The sequence below is a fragment of the Centroberyx affinis genome, unplaced genomic scaffold (genome assembly GCF_046629955.1).
Source record: "Centroberyx affinis isolate AG114_WGS23_722 - 3 ecotype Tasmania unplaced genomic scaffold, CSIRO-AGI_Caff_v1 ptg001493l_1, whole genome shotgun sequence".
Lineage (NCBI taxonomy): Eukaryota > Metazoa > Chordata > Actinopteri > Beryciformes > Berycidae > Centroberyx > Centroberyx affinis.
Genome location: NW_027279958.1, coordinates 62,669 through 83,574, shown reverse-complemented (window position 1 = coordinate 83,574; position 20,906 = coordinate 62,669). Strand labels below are relative to the sequence as shown.

At 42.5% G+C, this 20,906-nt stretch overlaps 1 protein-coding gene and 4 non-coding genes across 5 annotated transcripts; 3 read left to right on the top strand and 2 right to left on the bottom strand.

The window, feature by feature from the left end:
* Window positions 1-1,222: 1,222 nt before the first annotated feature.
* Window positions 1,223-1,296, bottom strand: trnai-aau (transfer RNA isoleucine (anticodon AAU)). The gene has a single exon. It is a non-coding gene; the product is annotated as a tRNA-Ile (tRNA).
* A 6,305-nt stretch (window positions 1,297-7,601) lies between these two features.
* prox3 (prospero homeobox 3) lies at window positions 7,602-19,536 on the bottom strand. Its single transcript, XM_071527102.1, has 6 exons — window positions 19,379-19,536; window positions 13,751-15,627; window positions 13,517-13,624; window positions 12,583-12,695; window positions 11,763-11,868; window positions 7,602-7,775 (listed from the first exon to the last, which is right to left on the bottom strand). Coding segments are annotated over exons 1-6 (2,379 nt in total). The 5' UTR covers window positions 19,380-19,536.
* trnai-aau (transfer RNA isoleucine (anticodon AAU)) lies at window positions 8,814-8,887 on the top strand. The gene has a single exon. It is a non-coding gene; the product is annotated as a tRNA-Ile (tRNA).
* trnai-aau (transfer RNA isoleucine (anticodon AAU)) lies at window positions 9,800-9,873 on the top strand. The gene has a single exon. It is a non-coding gene; the product is annotated as a tRNA-Ile (tRNA).
* trnai-aau (transfer RNA isoleucine (anticodon AAU)) lies at window positions 10,706-10,779 on the top strand. Its single transcript has one exon. It is a non-coding gene; the product is annotated as a tRNA-Ile (tRNA).
* Window positions 19,537-20,906: the final 1,370 nt, after the last annotated feature.

Genomic DNA, 20,906 nt, shown 5'->3' with positions numbered 1-20,906 from the left:
GTGAAACCAATAATATATCGAAGGATGTAGTAGAGGGTAAACCCACCTAAACCCAATTTACAAACCTTTTATTTGAGGAATGGAGTTTGCTTTTTTTAGGCTGACATAAATTTTAAATTCACAATATACGTAAGAAGTATCAAACTGTTGGAAGTTATATGAGGATAGGGTCTTTAAAAAGAAAAAAGATTAATGCTTTTCTTAAAATATAGCTTATCTTATGCAACCCCCATAGCACCATGAGTTTGTATAGGCTACATGTCCTAACTTGTGTCTATTATAAAAAGTAGAAAATTGGAGTAGCTACTCAACATGTTCCTGCAATTATGCTTACTAAGAGCACAATCACATTAATATAATCAGAGATGGTGTTTACTGGTATTATTGTCTTACTCGTTTTATAATCTCATCTTTGCGTGAGCCAATCGGCCGTTATTTACCTAAGTCTACAGTAAATACTGAATAGAAAATAACAGATGTGAACAGGTGTCATATGGCCAATCACTCAGACAATGGTCGTTGTATTCAACAACGAGAAGGTAAAGTTAGAACAATGTTTGCAGCACGTGCAAAAGCAGAGTCTTCATCAGACAGACAGAAGTAGCAGTTTGATTGTATAAATCAAATCTGCCTGAATTTGAACTTCATCTTAAATTCAAATGAGTCTCTATCTGTTTGTATTGGATCAGTAAGGAGTGTTTTTGTGCTCGACCCCTGGCTATCTCAATGTCTCTTGCTCTGTCTCTTAAGCAAATCAATTAAAAGACAATTCATTTGTCAATTAAAATAATAACAATACCAAAGCATTTGACAATATATTACAATGCAGTGTTTCACACAACATGGTCTCACACAACAGCACTGTAACTTAGAAAGCCTGTGGTAGCCTACAGTATGGTTCCATGTCTCTGCCTCTTGGTGGAAGTTTTTATTCAAAGTGCTTTATGGTAGGTGTAGGCCTATTTTAGCATTGATGGCACCAGAAAGGAAGGCCTAAACCCTGCAGTGTAAATGCCATGCTGCACCCGCTGACCTAAGAGCACACACATCTCAGTCACACATTCAGCCTGCTGATAAGCTTCCTCTGTTGCATGCATCCGTCAAACACTGCACATGCAGTATGTCCTACCCAGTTCAGTTCATATCCAATGAAGTCTAAACTCTTCCGATCATTTAACAAATCAGTCGTGCACAATCAGTCACATCTCTCCTAAAAGCCAAGTGGCCAGTACGGGGATCGAAACCGCGACCTTGGCGTTATTAGCACCACGCTCTAACCAACTGAGCTAACCGGCCGTAAGTTTAGGAAATATTAGGTAACATTAGCACTAACAAAATAGTTACTGTAAATTGTTCACATTATAAGATGTGTGAATTGAGAAACCACACGTTCGTCCACTCACTGAGAAATCGGCCTGGTTGAAGAACAGGAACACCTTCCCCCATACAGCTGGATGGACAGACTCAGGTAGCTGTGAAGTGGAGGTGTGAAGACAATCATCAGTATACTGTACAGTGATCTGTGTTCACCAAAGGGAAGACAAACATGTTAGAAAAACGGATCCCCAGCAGCAGAAGTAGAAGATTTTCCCCCTACAAAGAGACCATTTGTTTTTGTAGCATGAATTCCTATGCTACAAAGGAGTGTGATTGTAGGCTATAAATCAGTCTGAACTTGAACTCAATTCTGCCTCTTTCTCTCTGAATTCAGTAGAATTCACAAAATGAAAAACACTTTATAGCCTAGGTATAGGCCTATTGTTAAAATGAACAATCATACCAAAGCATTTTGCAACACACAATACAATGTAGCTACACTCATTTCAGAAACATGCACGTTGAGGCTATACGGTAACAGACAATAACAACAACAGATAAGAAATATATTGCTTATACTTACTTAGCTGCTCCTAAATTTCCAAACGTGCCGAATTTTACGCTTTTATTTTGAAGATAAAATGGCTAAATTTCCGGAGATGTTCTGGCTAACTTGACTCTTGCCTGTCCTTCACTAGACTCTACCGTGCTCCAATAGACCGTCCGACCGGGGACGCGCGGTTTTCCCCCCCCGTGGTTTTAAGACCTCTGCCCTGGTGCTGCCTCGGATACGCGGTCGACTCGGAAAAAGTGTAAAAAATCATTGATTTTCCATACTGATGTGATGATAAATTGCGACAGTGGTTGTCATGCCGACCGATTTTCGTCGGGTTAGGTTTCAGCTGGTTTCTACTGATAACCCGTAAAGATAAAACAAGAGCTGTGAGAAACAGAGAGCGAGAGAGGAGGGCGAAATGTGTTGGCGGTAAACTGCTGCTTGAATGGATGGAGGATCAATCAGCTTTGATTCATGTAATGTCATTAAAGTACAGATTTATGGCATGCGTTCTCTCATAAAGAAAACTTTGTTCCCTTTCAACTCAAAGAACCATCAGACGGTTTCAGAGGATCTCAATGATCTGCCAATACTGTGTAAAATCAAGGACTTAGCTGTGTCACATTTCTCAAATACCAGGTTAACATGTAGTTATGTGTGTGTGTGTGTGTGTGTGTGTGTGTGTGTGTGTGTGTGTGTGTGTGTGTGTGTGTGTGTGTGTGTGGCCCACTATGCAGTATCAGGCGGCTAGACTTTAGTCGTGGGTTGAGCTGCTTATAGAGCCTAAAGGCCTGTCATCCTAGCATTAGTGCTGGTTAGTGTGTGTGTGTGTGTGTGAGTGTGTGTGTGTGTGTGTGTGTGTGTGTGTGTGTGTGTGTGTTTGATGGCTGTAGTAGTACATTGGTCAAATCTTGTGACTTGGGCCATATAACCGTGTTATTCTGACATACTGTATGTAATATAATTTTAATGCTGTTCATGTTTGGATGTTATAAAATAGATGAAGTCCACTACACTCACTTCTCTGGTAGAAATACAGGAAGTGAATGAATGACTTGAAAGCTGATATCTGATCCTGTGTTACATCACAAACATTGTCAAAGTTGTCAATCAATCCTGTTAGGTTAAAAACTTAGGTGTTTTCTACAGTCTAATCCAGAGTCTCAAACTTCAATTTAAGCATCATCAGTACAGAAACTTTAACTGTGTGTTAAATTAACTGAGTGTGTGAGTGTGTAAAGTTCAGGTGCTTGTGTTCTGGGCATTTCTCAGAAACTGGCATACAACAAGTGCAAAATCACTGATTTTTCACACAAAATGTAATATCAGCAAAGTCTGATTATCATGGGAACTGCTTTATTTCTGGTCATGTGGAATGCAGACAGCACACGCACGCAGACACACAGACACACACACACACACACACACACACACACACTAGACTAGATGGATTGAGAGATGGAAAGGTGGATAAACTGGACGTAAATGTAACCTGTGATTGGATAAGACCCCCCCTTGTCTCTCCAGCCCAAGCTACCTAGTGAGGAGAGATCTGATCTATCATTTCATTCATTTTTACAACCAAGCAGTCGGTAAATAATTTGAATGCACACTATTACAGTAAGAGCCCTTGCAGTCAAGAAAAAACTGTCTAACCCACACATCAAACGTTTTGACAGCAGTCTTCTGAACAGTATGCTTGTTCAACATGATGGCTCAGTTCAACAAGACAAAAGCAATGAGAGAAACAAGACAGAGGCAGATATGAAGGACAGATATTCTGACAACTGTGATTGTCAGCACATGACAGCCTATTAAACCAGGAGCAGACTTTGATATAGACGCTAGACGCTAGAACAATGAAGTGGATTTCATAAGAATGGCTCAAATGTGGTTTAGTTAATTCTGGACTTTGGACAAAGACAGCATAAAAAGAAGAGAGGCATCAGGAATTAGGATCTCTGGGAATATTTGTAGTTCTGTTTGCAGCTCCAATGGAAACCAAGCTCCTCATTAATGACATCGGCCACATCAACATAGCTGGTAACAGTGTGATCTCTTCATTCCTTCAAAATAACAGCTAGTACATATTATATTGAACCTGTATCTAGGCTTAACCAGGCCCTGTGTGCCAGGGCTCATTTACTATTTTGCTAGTCAAAAACTCTATAAAACTAAATGACCTTTCGCTGCAAGACTCCTGTGGTTTGCATACATTGCTGGCATACCAGGGGCACCGTGTGTGTGTGTGTGTGTGTGTGTGTGTGTGTGTGTGTGTGTGTGTCGATGGTGCTGTCTCAGGTGGTTAGACTTAGTCGTGGGCTGAGCCTCTTATAAGGCCATCATCCAAGTATTAGTGTCAGTAAGTGTGTGTGTGTGTGTGTGGTAGTATCAAAAGCTTATCATAGCATTAGTGTTGGCTACCAGGGCCTGAAAGAGAGAGAGCTTATGTGTGTTCTAAAATACACACTCCACTCACTGTGTGTGTGTGTGTGTGTGTGTGTGTGTGTGTGTGTGTGTGTGTGGCGAGTGGTATTAAGACGCCACAACACAAGCCTGTTATTACTTTAATTCACTGATTAAATTTAAACATCAAAATTCACCAAAGTTTGAATGAGGCACGGATCTAAAGAATACAGTATGTACAATATAAAAGAGAGACCAATGAAAGCAGTAAGAGAAACAGAAGAGATTACAATACAAAATGCAAATATAGAAAACGTGCACTTGAGAACACATCACAAATAGTTTACATGTCAGAGTGGTTTCACAGACACAGCTTGGATTAAACCAGGAGAAGGTCTTTATCTGGAACATTTTCATAAACAGCAATCCAATTTGGTTTATTAACGTCTAGAGAACTGAGTCCATGATACTGATAATCAGGCCGGATCAGATTAAAGTGAAAGTTTCCTCAAAACCTTGAAAAAAACATAAGTATACATTTACATGATGTTGTTTCAGAGGGATTGGAGTGTAATAAAACATAATTAATCACAGAAAATATTAGACAGAATATTAAAAATGTGAAAGAAAGAAAATCCTAACATTGAAGCAAATAAAATGTTTGTGTACAAAATGGATAAAAGGTTAATTTTGACTTTGCTGGCTCAAGTTCAAAAATCCAGGGCTAATGTGCATTCACAACATTAAACCTGCTGCCTTGAACTTTTAATTTAAGCACTCATTCATCTTGGAGTGGCTGTAAACATCTTTTATGATTTCTGATTAATTTCATCCAAAACAGGACAAGACAACACAGGCTGCTTTGAGCTGCCTGTGAAAGCTGATTTGTGTAAATGAGGGAGCGGTGTCAGTCAATGTCTGTGCAACCGGCCTTTCGCTTAACATCACATGAAAGGAATACAAAAACATAACATAAGCAAATATTTCAAGAACAAGAGTACATCAAGAAAACAACAAAACATGAATTCCAGTATTTTAAATTCAATATATTGTCCCTCTTAACAGATTTTTTAAATTACATTTTGATTACATTATGCCACCATGTACAAAAAGCTCTATAATAATTTAATGTTGAACAGAGAGATGGATATACAGGCAAAAGAAATCCTCAGACTGAAACCATTGTTCTGAAACAGTTCCCTAAAACAAGGGCAATACTTCTTCTTTTTTTGTTTATCTTACAATAAATCAAACAGCTCCATTATGTAACGTTAGTCAAGCATCATCCTCCATGTTTTTTCTTTCAAATAATTTACAGCCTCATTTCTCCATCTGTGTATTGGGACCCAAAGGCGACCCCGGGCCTTTCAGACGGATCCGTACAAAACGAGAAAACAGTTTAAAGAGCCTGGGTGGCAGAGGGGCAGAACACTTCACATAATGAAAGAGTCACAGCCAAGGAAAAATACCTCAACAAAACAGGTAGCTCTGACTCTCCAAAGAAGCCCCCCCCCCCCCACACACACACACACACACACAGGCAGCCATGATACTCCATATTACTGAAGAACAAGCAAACGACAATCACATGCAATGTTGTGACAAAAGTCTCCAGAGGAAGAAGACTGATGTGGAACTGAAAACACTCTTGAGGGAGAGCAGTGTTGACATTTTGGGTGTGATTGTTATGTGCTGGCTCTGCAACATCATTAACTGTTATTGAGCATTATTACTGCCTCTGTGTGTGTGCTTTTCCTTTGAAATGGTTGATCAGGAAGCTGAATTTCCCATTAGGTCCAGGGCTGAAAAATACAGAAGTGTATTAGGGCCATTGTAGGTGAATTTTAGTTTATTTTACAGCAGCTGGGGGGAGGGGGGTAATATTCTGAGAAGAAACTCTGAATCTCTGAGAATAAAGTCAGAAATTTGCAAGAAAACAAAACTCAGAAATTTGCGAGAAAAAAAACGATTTTTTTAGATTAAAATCAGAAATTTGCAAACATTTTCTCACAAAATTCTGACTTTAATCTCAGAATTTCTGAGTTTTTTCTGAGAATATTACCCCCCTTCCCCCGGCTGCGGTAAAAAAACAAATCACCTAATATTCTTCTGTAACAAAGCTGAAGGACTCCCAAATGAAAAGATATTCACCCTATATTAACCCTAACTCATCTATCAAGCCTCTCTTTCCTCTCTGCTCACAGTGAAACAGCTGATCAGCATAATGAGGCCAGTGATGCTAAACCTAATTTGAAAAGTTTGATATGTGGCCCTGGATTCCAGTGTCTGAAACTATGTGCTGTGTGATTCTCGCAACATGCCTGGTAAACAGCTCGCAGGCAGCAGTATATTCGATTTCTGCTCCATAGAATTAGAATGCATAGAAAGGGCATTTTCTGATGTATCACGGTAATTGAACTTAACAAGAGGGGAATGCAGGGGAATGTGTGTGATGTTTTCATGAGAGTGAGCAGCAGTGCGTGAAATATAGATAGTTGGACAACGCAATTAAAATAATAGCTGTCCTATGGTAACACATCAGCTTTTCATATCTCATACACTGTACCTGTGTACTTCCATGACAGGATAATTAGCAGCCATTTTAAGTGTACCAGCCAAAAGTTTTTAAAGAATGCCAAATGTTTATACCTTATCTATCCATTCAGGTTCTGTCGCTGCAGCAATGCTTATTTTCAGGACAGTGTTATCAAAACTTGTATGGCAGCACTGTGATTGCACTAGTGAAATGACTAGTGAAGAATGTTTTCAAGGGGAATTCCCATTCTGTCCATTTTAATTCTATGGTCTGGTCACGTTCTTCAATAAGTGCTGTCACAAGGCTCTTATCAGAGCACTGAGTGTATTGTAACATAGTCTGCTGTTGACCTTGTGTGTGTGTGTGTGTGTGTGTGTGTGTGTGTGTGTGTGTGTGTGTGTGTGTGTGTCCATTCCTGCCTGTGTATGTGTGTGGTTTCTGCTGCACATAGTCAAGCAGAAACCATATATTATCTTAAATTATCTTTTCAGAAATTGAGAAAAGCTGTTTGCTTTTCCCAAAGTTGCCCAAGCCTTTTTGAAAACCGGTGTGTTAGTATCAGTGGTGTTATTCAATGTGTGTGTGCATGTGTGTGTGTGTGTGTGTGTGTGTGTGTATGCACTGGGATTTTTGTCATGCCTGTTCTAACCCAACAGTCTGAAACTACACAGCACCCTCCAATGTGCAGATGCTTCTATATCCTATCATTCCCTTCTTTCAGTAAGTTTGCGTGTGTGCATGTGTTCGTGCGTTTCTATGTCTGCATCAGAGGAAAGTGCGGCCGCGTCAGCCGACAGGACAACCAGGCAGTCTGAAGGCATCTGGCACGGGACTATCCAGTTTACAGATGATTTTGTATATTCCTTTCTTCCAGCAGGGGTCGCTGTCTCTCCCAGTCTGAATGGCTGAGTAGAACTCCCTCAGAGCCACGTCTGATATCTCTATGAACCTCTCTGGGACCTGGAGAGAGAGAGAGAGAGAGAGAGAGAGACAGAGAGAGACAGAGAGAATTTGGCAGAAATACTTTGAGTGTCAAAAGGAAAAATACCAGCAGGTGGGCAGAGTCTGGTCTCTAAAGTTCTGGACAAACTTGAAAATGAGCTCCACAGATTCACTTCAGTCAAAAGCAATAATAACCCAGAAGCTGCAAGCTGGAAATAGTGTAGTGTCTCCAGTCAGCTCACACTGAGATTTATGAATCAATCAACCAATTAACAACACATTCCAGGCCAGATATAAAAAAATACCAGTGTAAACATTTCTCTGTATGTTTTGAATATGATTGTACATTGTAACATACTGTAAACTGCTTTGACAATGATGTAATTTTTTTGCCAGTCTTGCCAATGAAGGCTCTTTGGTTCGAGTTGTGACTTTGCCTCAATAAACACATAAAGCTATCATTCAATAAGCTGTATGCGCATGTAGACTATTAATACAAATATACATCTCATGGCCGGTTAGCTCAGTTGGTTAGAGCGTGGTTCGATCCCCGTACTGGCCACTTGGCTTTTAACACGGGCAGTAGCCTACATGAAACTGGTGTCATTTGATAGAAGGGAAGCATAAGTGACATGGAAGTGCGTCTTGGTCCCAGTGTGGCACTAACATAGTAGTTGCACACTAATAGACTAATAGCTATGTAGTGCACGATGTTGGGAATGTTGTTGGCTTTTGACAGTCTTGTTAATAAAGTCTATAGAAAGAGATAGGCTAGTTAAATACGAAAATGTTCCTTATTGATCCACTACAGACACCATATAGGCTAGACTGATTTGAGTAGTATAGCCAATAGAAGAAGCCGCAAAATAAAATACCATCCTAGCTCTCGGCTACAAAAAAACCCCAACTCTCTATTTAGCCGTGCGGAAGGAGGAGCTTCTATCTGCGCCGATTTCTCAGTGACTGCGCAAACGTGTGACGATCAATTCACACGTCTTGTATGTAGGCTACAGCAATTAAACCCTGTGACTTGGGTAGGAAAAGGAGTGCTAACGGGGCCGGTTAGCTCAGTTGGTTAGAGCGTGGTGCTAATAACGCCAAGGTCGCGGGTTCGATCCCCGTACTGGCCACTCGGCTTTTAACCATGGAGAACAACTTGAAGAGGATTTGAGACAGGCTAGGTATGCAATTCTGCAGCGTTGTCACTCCGAGAAATCTGTCTATGAGCAATTAAATGTGAGGAAGGATGCCTACTGGTGAATGTGTATTTGAGACATACAGTGTTGCACTATAGCCTGCTGTAAGGCACTTTGGAGAAAAACATCCACTAAATGGCAAAAACACCCAGGGCTAATCTACTATACACTGCAATCGAATATCTTATCGTGATTATTTAGTTGTCTGTTACCATATAGCCGCAACGTTTATGTTTCTGAAATGTGTGTGATACATTGTAATGTGTAGTAAAATGCTTTGGAATATTGTTCATTTTGACAGCCATCCTAAAAAATGTTTTTGAATTGAACTGAATTCAGAGCGAAAGAGGCAGAGTGAAAGACATTAGGAGAGATGAGCTGAATGCAAAACACATTCAATCAATCCAAATAGACCCAGCTCATTTGAAATTGAGTTCAAGTTCAGACTGATTTATACAATCACACTCGTCTGCTACAAAACACAATGAGTTTGAAAGAGGTGAGAGGAGGAATTCATCCATGCTACAAAAACAAATGTTCTGTTTCTAGGGGGAAATGTGGTGTGTTGCGCACGAGCTTTTTTCTCAACTTGCTTGTCTTCCCTTTGGCGAAGATAACGACCATCATTTATGTGTGATTGTCCAATTCACACCTCCCGTTCACAGCTACCTGAGTCTGTCCATCCAGCTTGTATGGGGGAAGGTCTTCCTATTCTTCACCCAGGCCGATTTCTCAGTGAGTGGACAAACGTTTGGTCTCTCCATTTACACATCTTGTAGTATGAACAATTTAACGATTTTGTCGTGAATCCAGAGTGAATTATCAGTCTCCCCAAATATTATATATGGCCGGTTAGCTCAGTTGGTTAGAGCGTGGTGCTAATAACGCCAAGGTCGCGGGTTCGATCCCCGTACTGGCCACTTGCGTTTTGAGAGAGACAACTGACTTAGAACTGGTGAATAATCAGAAAAGTAGACTTAAATCTGACAACTAGCTACCATTAAATATGGACAGGAAATCTGTGTTTGTGCTGTGTAATGACTGTGACAAATGCAAGGTACGCTACAAAGATTTATAATGAATTTGTGACTGAGATATGTTTGTGGTGCAGCATGGCATTTACACTGCAGGCAGCCCAGTGGGCATCCTTTCCCAATGGTGCCATCAATGGTAAAATGTAGGCACAATTGGTACCATAATGCATTTTGGATAAAACTTCCACCAAGTGGCAGAGACATGAATGTCAAATGCTTTGGTATTGTTGTTAATTTTTTAATTAACAATTGAATTGTCTTTTAATAGAACTGCATTTAGAGAGAAAGAGACAGAGCAAGAGATATTGAGATAGTGAGGGGTCGAACACAAAAACACTCCTAACTGATCCAATACAAACAGAGACTCATTTGAATTTGAGTTAAAGTTGAAATTCAGGCAGATTCGATTTATACAATCAAACTTCTCTACTAAAAACAAGAGAGAGTTTGAGACAGGGATAGGAAGTAAATGAGAGGACACAGACTGTGCTACAAAACAAACGGTCTGTTTGATGGGGATCTACTTCTGTCTGTCTGATGGAGACTCTGATTTACCATGTGCTTCACACAAACTTTGTTCTAACTTTATCTTCTCTTTGTTGAACACAACAACCATTGTTTATGGGTGATTGGCCATATGACGACACCTACTCACATTTGAGGCTTTCCATGCAGTTATGACTGCACTGGAAACAACCAATAGAACACCACATACAAGGGCCGGTTAGCTCAGTTGGTTAGAGCGTGGTGCTAATAACGCCAAGGTCGCGGGTTCGATCCCCGTACTGGCCACTGTGGTTTTAGTGAGGAAACACTTGTCTGTGATCACAGAGGGTGTCCTGGTGGAAAATCATTAGAGTGCATTGTGTGTACTGCTCAACGACTTTAAAGATTGTGAGGTAGGCTGCTGAACAGCAACTGTCTCATCGAGACATTCATTGTGGTTCTTCTCTAGCTCAATACCCATGTTTAACTGCACATCAAAGATGTGTTTATAATGTGATTAAAGCAATAAAACAAGTAAGTCAGGACCCATGTAAACACCATGTCTGATTATATTAATGTGCTCTTGGTCGAACTAAGCATAATAGCAGGAACATGTGTGGAATTGGAAACACTACATTTTCTACTTTTCATAATAGACAGCAGTTAGGACATGTATACATCTTAGCTGTGTTTGTTGAACTGTGATCAAGCTTCACATGAGCCCAGCTCATTGTGTTATGGGGATTGAAGGAAAGTGTACTCTGTACTGGGCTGGACCAAGGTGATGGGCAGCGGGAGGCAGCACTTTTGAAATTTGGAAGAAATGGGAGTTTATGTTACAAGTGTTGTTTTTAGGCGGATGTAAGCACCATGATGTTGACATTGGTGTCAGAAAACCCTAAGGAGGGTGGATTTGTTAGAACAACTGAACAAGTACTTCATTCATGTAAATGGGATTATTATGGGGAGTTGTCAAATTATGGAATCATGCAAACAGACTAATCTGACTATTGCCTTATTCACAGTAAAGGCAATATTCACATTATTGGGCGCATGTAAACATAGCCTATATGTAGAGCATGGCACTAACACTGTCGGGGCTTGCAATGCCTTTCCCACTTACTACAAATGTCTGCACTCACAATACTGTAAGGCACTTCAGAAAAAAGCTTCCACCCAGCGGCATACACAGTTATACCACCAGGTGCCTAAAAGCTACAGGTCTACAGTTGATACTGCAGCGGAACAGATATACTGTACACACACACACACACACACACACTACTTACCTGGTAGACATTGCTCTTATTGTAGTGCATGTTCAGTATCCGGTAGAGCTCCGTGTCCCGGCCCATTCGCAGCTGAGTGTCTCTGCCCAGACGAGGTGCAGCATCCCTGGGTAAAAAAGATAGATAATAGATAAATAAAAATATGATGAACAAAATGAATGTAAACGACAATCCACTTCCTGAAGTGATTCTAGAAGTGTTGTGATGTCCAGTATGACGTTATGATGTATTTCACCCCTTACAGTCCTGAGATTGTACAACACATCCACTGTGTTTGCCCACTGAAAAACTTTCTTTTTTTTTTACTGTTCATACTGTTCCTCTCTGAATGGACATGACAACACTGTCCACTTCCTCTTTCTCCTGGATTGCCATAAAACTTCCAGCACACAATGAGTCTCAAATAGCTGCTAGTGTATAATAATAATTGACAGGGAATGTGTCACGTTTGAGTAAATAAACCCTTTCCTGAATATATGTCAAAAATGGTTTATGTGTCACAGTTATGACCACCTGCTCAACCAATCAAAACTTTAGCGAACGTTGAAAATATATCAGAAACAAATGAGATTATGAGCTATCTGTCAGTAGCCAGCAGCTTACATGACTGACAGGGAGGAAACCTTGCAGCTTCGAGCTTTGATATAAAATTCATTATGCATGTTATTAAATATGCAAGTCAAAGTACACACTGCTACTGAGGCATAAATCCAAATCTAATTAGACAGAATGTCAGCTGCTTTAGGAAATCGCCTATCTCCGCCCAGGCAATCGATGGAAGTTTTACAATGAATGTGAGCCGGTGCCAACCCAAACGGACCGGGTGAGAGCCTCGCGGACGGCCTGTCGTGCGAAGCGCTCCATCTGGATGTAGAAGAACTCTCTGAAGTTACTGAACCACTTAATTAGCTGGGAGGTGACACAGCGGTTAAACTAGGAGAGAGACGGAGGGAGAGAAAACAGCAGGAGAGGGAGAGAGAAAATGAGGACGTTGGTAGAGTCATTTCCTCATTTATTCATTCATTCATTTATCATTTATTAAATGATTTCATTTAGCATTAACAATGATGTATAAATGTGACTTCACTTCTGCCTTCAAAGAGAGCTCTAGTGGATGTTTCATGGACAGTAATTTATTTTTAATTGTTTTGGAGATACCTAATGGCAAACAGTGATTGTTTTTTTCTGCCGTCCCTTCTCCACTCACAACCTGCTCATCCAATAGTGTTCAGTGTGCATTTGTGCAGCAGCAAACACAACACTAGCTAACATACTGCCCAGGAATGTGATAGGCTAAAGAAATACACTTCATCCCTCTCTTCATGAAATACATGTTTTTTTCCCACCTTTATTTGCATTTGACAGTGGCTTTAGTCATAAATTTCCCCTTGACACTGGCACAGTGGTAAACAAAGCGAGGACAAAGGTCTAGGTAAACGAGACTAGCCATATTTCTTGGAGCATGGCTTCAAATCTAACGTCGGCATGTTTGGTAGTGGTCAAATACGGGATCCATCAGGGTGTCTGCATAAATCAATGGGCTAATAATACATCATGGGATCAAATATGGCTCATGAGCTTTACTGTATGTTCTCTTGTCTCTATACTGAGACATATACAGTATATATTTGTCATATATTAATATAGGCAACAGGTGTTGCCATTTGCAGTGCTTAGAAGTGTTTCTGCTCTTAAAAGCCAGGATTGGATTGCATGAAGACCACAAACCCCCCCCCACATACACACACACACACCTTGACGTCAGGGAAGTAGGTCTTGAGTGTGTTGGAGCTGGGGTAGCGTGTGTAGAAGAACATGAGCTTGGCTTTCTTCAGGTGGCAGGGAGACAAACCCTCCTGGCTGTACACACTGTTAAGGAGATACACACTCTCTCTCTCTCTCTCTCTCTCTCACACACACACACACACACACACACACACACACACACACACACACACACACACAAGTCCCTCAACAAAAAAGGATATTCCTCCAGGTGGCAGGTACAGCTCTCCTCCGTCCATCCCTCCTCCTCCTCCTCTCATCCCCCCGTCTCCTCTCATCCCCCTGTCCCTCTCTCTGTCGCCGTGGGGGTGGCGGGCGAGGGAGGGGTCCAGGTGGCCAAGCAGGGGCAGCGGGGGGAAGGAGGGGTGAGAGGAGGGGTGAGGCGGGAACTCCAAGAACGGGTCGGAGTTCAAATAGTCCTTGTGGGAAGGGGGCAGGTGGGGGAGCTGCGGGTGGGGGAGGGAGCGGGAGAAGAGCTGCTGCATGGAGTAGTGCAGGAGGGGGAGAGGGAGAGGGGGAGGAGGAGGGAAGGAGGATGAGGATGAGGAGGAGGAGGAAGAGGGGTGGAAGGAGGAGGGGTCTTTGGGCTGTGAGGGGGGAGGCAGGAGGGAAGGGTGAGGAGGGGGAGGGCGGGGTAGAGAGGGGTGGTGCAGGGGGAGGTTGGGGTGAGAGGGAGGCAAGTGAGTGGAGACAGGCGGGCCGAGGAGCGGGTTGGCCTTCCGTTTGTCATGTGCCCTTCGAATGGCCAACGGCGCCGCCAGGTCTCCCAGATGCTCTCTGCGATGCGATTGGCCGGGAGGCAGGACGCTCCCGTTGCTGCTCTTTTGGAGCTGCTTCTGCCTCTCCGCGTCCTGCCCTCCCATTATCTCGTCCTTGTCTCTCGTCTTTTCCTCTCCTCTCAATAGTCCCATCCACACGCCCCTCTCTCTCCCTCCGTCGTTTCCCGTCTCGGACGGGAGGAAGGCGATGGAGGGGGGAGGAGACGGAGGAGCGAAGTCTGTCATTTCGGTGTAAAGGCGGAGGACGCGGTCGATGACTCGGGCCACGGCACTGCCCAGCTCCAGCTTCAGCGCCTGGGCGAACTTCTGCCCTCCCTCCTCCCCGTCTTCTTCTCCTCCTTCCATCCCTCCATCCCACTCCCCTCTCACCAGCCCTCCGCAGCCCAGCCACACCCCCGCTCCCTCCATCAGCCCCTCCAAGTACAAACCTCCTCCCCTTCCTCTCTCCATCCTCCCTTCTAAATCTTTCTGCCTCTCTTCCCTTCGTTTGTGGTTGTGGAAGTTGTCGAAAGGGGAGGTGGGAAGGAGGGAGAGAGATTCCTTTTCCATCTCTCCGCCGTCAATCTCCTCCTCATCGTACATCCCCTCTGCGATGTCCTCCTCTTCCATCATCCCTGCGTCTCCCTCTCCTCCATCTGCCGCTCCTCGGTTTTCACTTCTGCACCTCCTTTTCTTCTCCTCATCTGCCGTGTGCTTTTCCCCAAACGCCCTCCACACTTTCTCCTGCAGGGCTTGCAGTCTCTCTCTCGCCTCTTCCAGCTGCTCCTTCAGCTCCTCCCTCTCCCTTCTCCTCCCCTCCCTCCCTCTCTCCCTCCTCCTGCCTCCCTCCGCTGTCTCTCCGTCTCTCCGCCCGACCACGCTTTCCAGCTTCATCCTCTTCACCCTCAGGACGTCTCGACTCCACTCGGCCACGAGGGCGGCGTCGCTGTGCCTCTTCTTAACCCCCAGCAAGCCCTCCTCTCCCTCCATCACTCCCTCCTCTCCTCCCTCCATCCCTTGCTCCACCTGTGCATCCCTCTCCTCCTTCTCCTCCTCTGTAATTCTGTTTTCCAAGTGTCTGTGTGCGCTCAGGTTTGTGCTGAGTGTGTTTAGTTGCAGTTGCCCACCGATCCTCCTGGGGGCTCCACCTGGCTGGAGGAGGTGGTGGATGAGGGGATACCCTGGGGGTCTGAAGGTGGGAGGGGGGCGACCTCCATTGGACTGGGGATGAACACCAGGGAGATCTGTAGCGCAGAGAGGGGGGGCAAATGCGTGTATCTGGGGGGTGGAGTCATCGAAAAGATCTGTGGGGGAATCCATCACTGGAGAGAGAGAGAGAGAGAGGGAGAGAGACAGAGAGAATTACTATTGTTACTTATGTTTTTGTTGTTTAGAAATGGGTGGAATAGATGGAGGGGGGATTTCAACACTGGCAAAAAAGTCTTTCAAAACCTCAACTCTTCAGGATTCCAGAAAAACTGGCAAATTTTTGCCATTTAACACACTGTCAATGGTTCAGCCTGGTCCTGAAACACAAGGGTCAACTATCACTTAATAATATATGACAATTTTCTAATGCACTAATGATTACACCATGCTGAGTAATAAATAAAGGCACATCATAATGGCATTACTGGCACATGACTTCCGTTTGCAGTTCCACTTTAGCAGTTTATTTCTAATCATGAACTAGCACTCTTGTATTTTTTCTTCTCTGCAAACTCCACTTGTGGAGAAACTTAGCAGTGTAATGTCTAGTAGTGTCTAGTTTGGGATCACACACCTCATGGTACTTTTGTGTCAACGTGTTGCTACTGACACATATATTGTGTTGAAAATAACAGAAGTGTGCGGTCTCAAACCAAACGGTTGGACGTGACACATCCTCTTTAAGGCCAGGATCACACTTAATGTGTTTAATGCGTTACTCTCTGATGGAAGTTCATTCATTTCAGATGAGATAATCCATTACCTCTGCATCACTCAGTTGCAAATGCTTTGCATTGCCATGAAGGTGTCGATTGCCATGGATTTATTCTACTTATGCACTGATGATGCATGCATAAACTAAAACAGATGTTTTGCTCTGTTTTGTGCTTGCTTTCTGTAATGTTTTTGTCTCTTACAATGCATCAGTGAATCAGGGTTGCAGTGAAAATTTATATTGTAAAACTACAATCTACAGCCATGTGGTTTCAACTTAAGTTTGAGTCCCAAGGTCCTTGCATTGAACTGCAAAAGTACAATACACTGTAATAGTGTAGAAGAGAGTATGTGCGGGAGGTGAATTCCCAAACGGTTCCTGCAGTCGTTCAAAGGGCGAGGAGTCGACACTGTGGCTGTTTCATGACCATCCAACATGCCATATGAGGAAATGGCACATTGCAACACTGAACAAAAGCCACTGGACGACAGACAGAGAGGGTGTCATGGCGGGTCAGTGGGCTGGAGGCCATGCTGGTATGGTGGGTTAACGTCTGGCTCATGATCTTTGTCACTTATCACCCCCCCTCTCTCCCTGCGATCTTTCCTGTCACTGTCCATTGTGTGCTGTCTAAGAAAGCACAACTGCCATGAAATCTATTTAAAAGGTTTTAGAATGGAGGGCAGGTTACTGTGTTTATTCATAGATGCAATAGTATTTTATTTGGCTATGGATATTCAGTTAACAATCCTGGTACAAACCAAGGTAACACAACAGTGATAAAAAAAAATATCACTCAACATTTTTGCTGGAAAATGGTGGAAAATTTGAATGCCTAAAAATTTTGATGACATGCAGTTTGATTCGTTTGCCAGAAATTCTGCACAGTCTCTTGACGATACCTGGAAAAATCGTTCTCATGGAAAGTACACTAGTGAATGTCAGGCTTATGAAAAATACAGTATATTTGGCTATACTCCATTTCAGTGAGCCTGAAAGCGCGCATACTCGTTCCTTTTTTCCTCTCTGTAACCTCCTCTCCCTCTCTACGCCCCTCTCCCCTTTTTCCTTCCTCCCTCTCTACTCCTCTCTCATCCCCCTTTCCTCTCTTCCTCGCTCTCCCTCTGTTATCAGTTCAGACAGCTTGTTAAGCACTGTTTGATCAGAGTGTTTACCGTCAAACACGCACACACGCGCACACACACACACACAAACACACACAAAAGGGAAAGAGGCTGAGTGAGAGAGGGCTTACAATGGTCAATGGTCCTTGGGGAGTGAAATGGAGTGAGAGCGGTAGTGTGTGCGTGCATGTATGTGTGTGTGTGTGTGTGTGTGTGTGTGTGTGTGTGTGTGAACAGTAGTCCTACTTAGCTTCGATAACACCCCTAATCCACTTCAGATGGATACACTACCACTCACTGAATAGATGGACGGATGGATGATAGATGGACAGATGTAAGGACAGACTGACAGAGTGGTAGGTAGACAGAAAAGATACAAACAGAGCACACACACACACACACACACACATTATGTTAAAGTTAGGCCAGTTGAGCTAATTGGTCATCATTGGTCCCCATTAAAAACATGAATAACTAGAAGGGCACTCGGAGAGCGCAGACCTCCGCCAAGGTTCGTGCTATTATTGCTTATTCGTGAGTTGGATCCAGATCTGCTCCAAAATGTAATGGGTTCTTCCTTGGCCCATGCTACACCCTTCCACGAAGTTTCATGAAAATCTTCCGTAATCCTGCTAACAGACAAACAAACAGACAAACAAACGGCACCGAAAACATAACCTCCTTGGCGGAGGTAATTAGACAGACAAATAGACAGACAGATCGATAGATAGATAGATAGATAGATAGATAGATGGATAGATGGATAGATGGATGGATAGATGGATAGATAGATAAGTGGACCAATGCATAGGTCCCCCAGTGCAACATGAAGAGAATAATCCTCCTATAAATAGCTAAATATCAATTATTCAAATGCCCTCTCCTCTCTACCATAATACAGCCCAGATGGCAAGCCAGCCAATGCGCTTATATCAGGGACAGATTAGCTTTTCAAAGCCAGGGAAAAGCCGAACAAAATATGAACACTGAGCAATGAAAATGAAAGCTCTTAACTGCTAGATTAGATTTAGGAATAGTGTTCTTAGACTGGTGTGGCTAATTTTGGGAGAATTGACAACAGAGGAAAGGCACACTGAATAAAGCACACACAACTTATTAAATAATGCATAAGCCACTTGTAGGGAAATACAATTGGAAATTCTACTTAGTCTACACTAATACCCCAAACAGAAAAAATTGCCTACATTCCCATAAAATTCGGAATATGTTTCAAATATTGATCGAAAACTATTGGCCTATTTGTATACATGTAGTTGACTTTCATTAAAAATATACTTTCAGTGGCCAAAATATATAATACATGAATAGATAATAATATATTATTGATAGATGAGCAGATTTATATTATCAACAGCTTATAAAATATGTCCAAAATATATTTTGAATGTCATCTACATGTAAAAACACATTATTGGGGTCAATTCTTTTTGTCTATTTTAACACATAGGGTTATCTCTAAATAAAGGCTATAGTGAACTATCTATCTATCTATCTATCTATCTATCTATCTATCTGTCTATCTATCTATCTATCTATGTTGGTTGGTTTAATTTATTTTGACTTTTTTTTTTATTTCATTTTATCATTTTATTTGATGTTTTTCAGTATGGGACTGATGATAGCAAATACGATGAAAGCCAAAAGTTGGATGCATCTTTTCTGAAGTAGATTTTTGCCAATACCTCGTTATTATATTTTTCTATTCATGAGTGCTTTTGAAGCCCCCGACCCACCCCGCGTGGCAACATCTGCCGGGTCTACCACGCGAGAGGAATCTGCTTCGGCCGACTGACGCACGAGCTGTCAGTGGCGCGCGCGCCCGTCCGTTGGCTAATTGGCAGCCGTGGACTAATGTCGCAGTATGAAAGAAAAAAAAAAAACATAAACACAGCCTACACACACAGAGGCACGTAGCCGACACTCACTCACTCTACATAGCTTATCAAATGTGGAAAATTGTAAAATTCCCTGTCTGAAAGTATAAAGATTAAAAAATTAACTCACTTAATCACAGAAGAGAGCTCCGGCGGCGTCCTTTCTCCGAGGCTTTCGGCTCCGGTGTCCGTTTCTGTCCGCTTCGCCTCGGTCGACTGTCTTCAGCTGGCACCGGACGGGCCTCGGACATCGGTGCGGACAGAAAAGGAGCAACCAGCTATTTCCCGTTTCACTTCTCCTCTTTTTCCTCTCTATTCTTCTGTCCCTCTGTTATTTTCCTCTCTATCACTCCGTCTATCACTCTCCGTCACCCGCCTCCTCTTTACTCTAGTTGTGTTTTTTTCTCTCTCTCCCTATCTATCTGTGGCTGGCATCATCCTCACGCGCTGTTCCCGGTGTGGAGTGGCGCGCGGTGGGCGGGCGGGCTCGAGAGCTGTCCACTTGACGGTCCGGTCCCTCCCATGTTGGCATGACCCCCGGTATATATATATATATACACACACACACACACAAAGCCAGGTTGGAGCAACTAGCCAAAAGTAATTCATTACTCATCACTCTTATGTCATAGGCTACAAAAGTAATGTTATTATCTAACTTGATTCACGGGATACTTCTACTCGTTACATTACCTTTACACACACACACACACCCACACACACACACACACACACCAGATTAGGGCCTAGAAATGTATAAATAGGATATGACAATATAACTTGGATAGCCTACCTTACAGCTTACTGAACAGATAGATAAATGAATGAATGGATGAATGGATAATGTCCCTTGACCTCTTTGAGGAGCTTTTATTAATGCCCAGGGTCTGCTGTAACTATTGAAATTACATTAAAGGAGATTTAAATTGGAGACACTGGGTTATTGCAGCATATTGGCAGTGCGCTCTCTCCTATATTCCCCCATTGAATGTCAAGTGGTGATTCATTAACAGTCTTATCTCACCGTAGGAATTTTCTTTAGCCTTGAAATAACAGAATGGAAATGATAAATATCTTCTCACACGCGGTTCTTTGTAAACTACGAAATAGGATTTTTTTCCAGTGTGGCATCTGCACAATGAGTGGGAAGTTACATAGCTTTTTGGGGATTTAAGTTGCGGATTTTTTAAATGGGATATATGGGACATAATTACAAAAAAGGTAACTGCAATCCATTACATTTACTGTAAAAAACAAAAACAAAAAAAACCCACTGTGATCTGATTTCATACTTTGAGTGATTACTTGTTGGATTACTCAGAAACAAGGTTGATAACATTTTGTGAGATAGTGGACACAAATGTTACACAAATCATGTTACACAATTTGAAATAATGTTTAAAATGGTTATAGACAGCAAAACACTATTAAAACTACAATCTGTGCCTTTATGGATTTTGAAGGCATAATCCATCACTAACTAACTAAGCCTAATCAGATTTCATCACTGTGCTGGAGTAATCCCACACCAATTAATATGAAGGTAATCGGCAATCTGCAACAGATTACATTTTAAAAGTAACCTCTTTAGACAACAGTCATGCTTAAAACAAGGATACATGAGCAGCATTTTGAGGCAATATAGATGCCAATTCTAC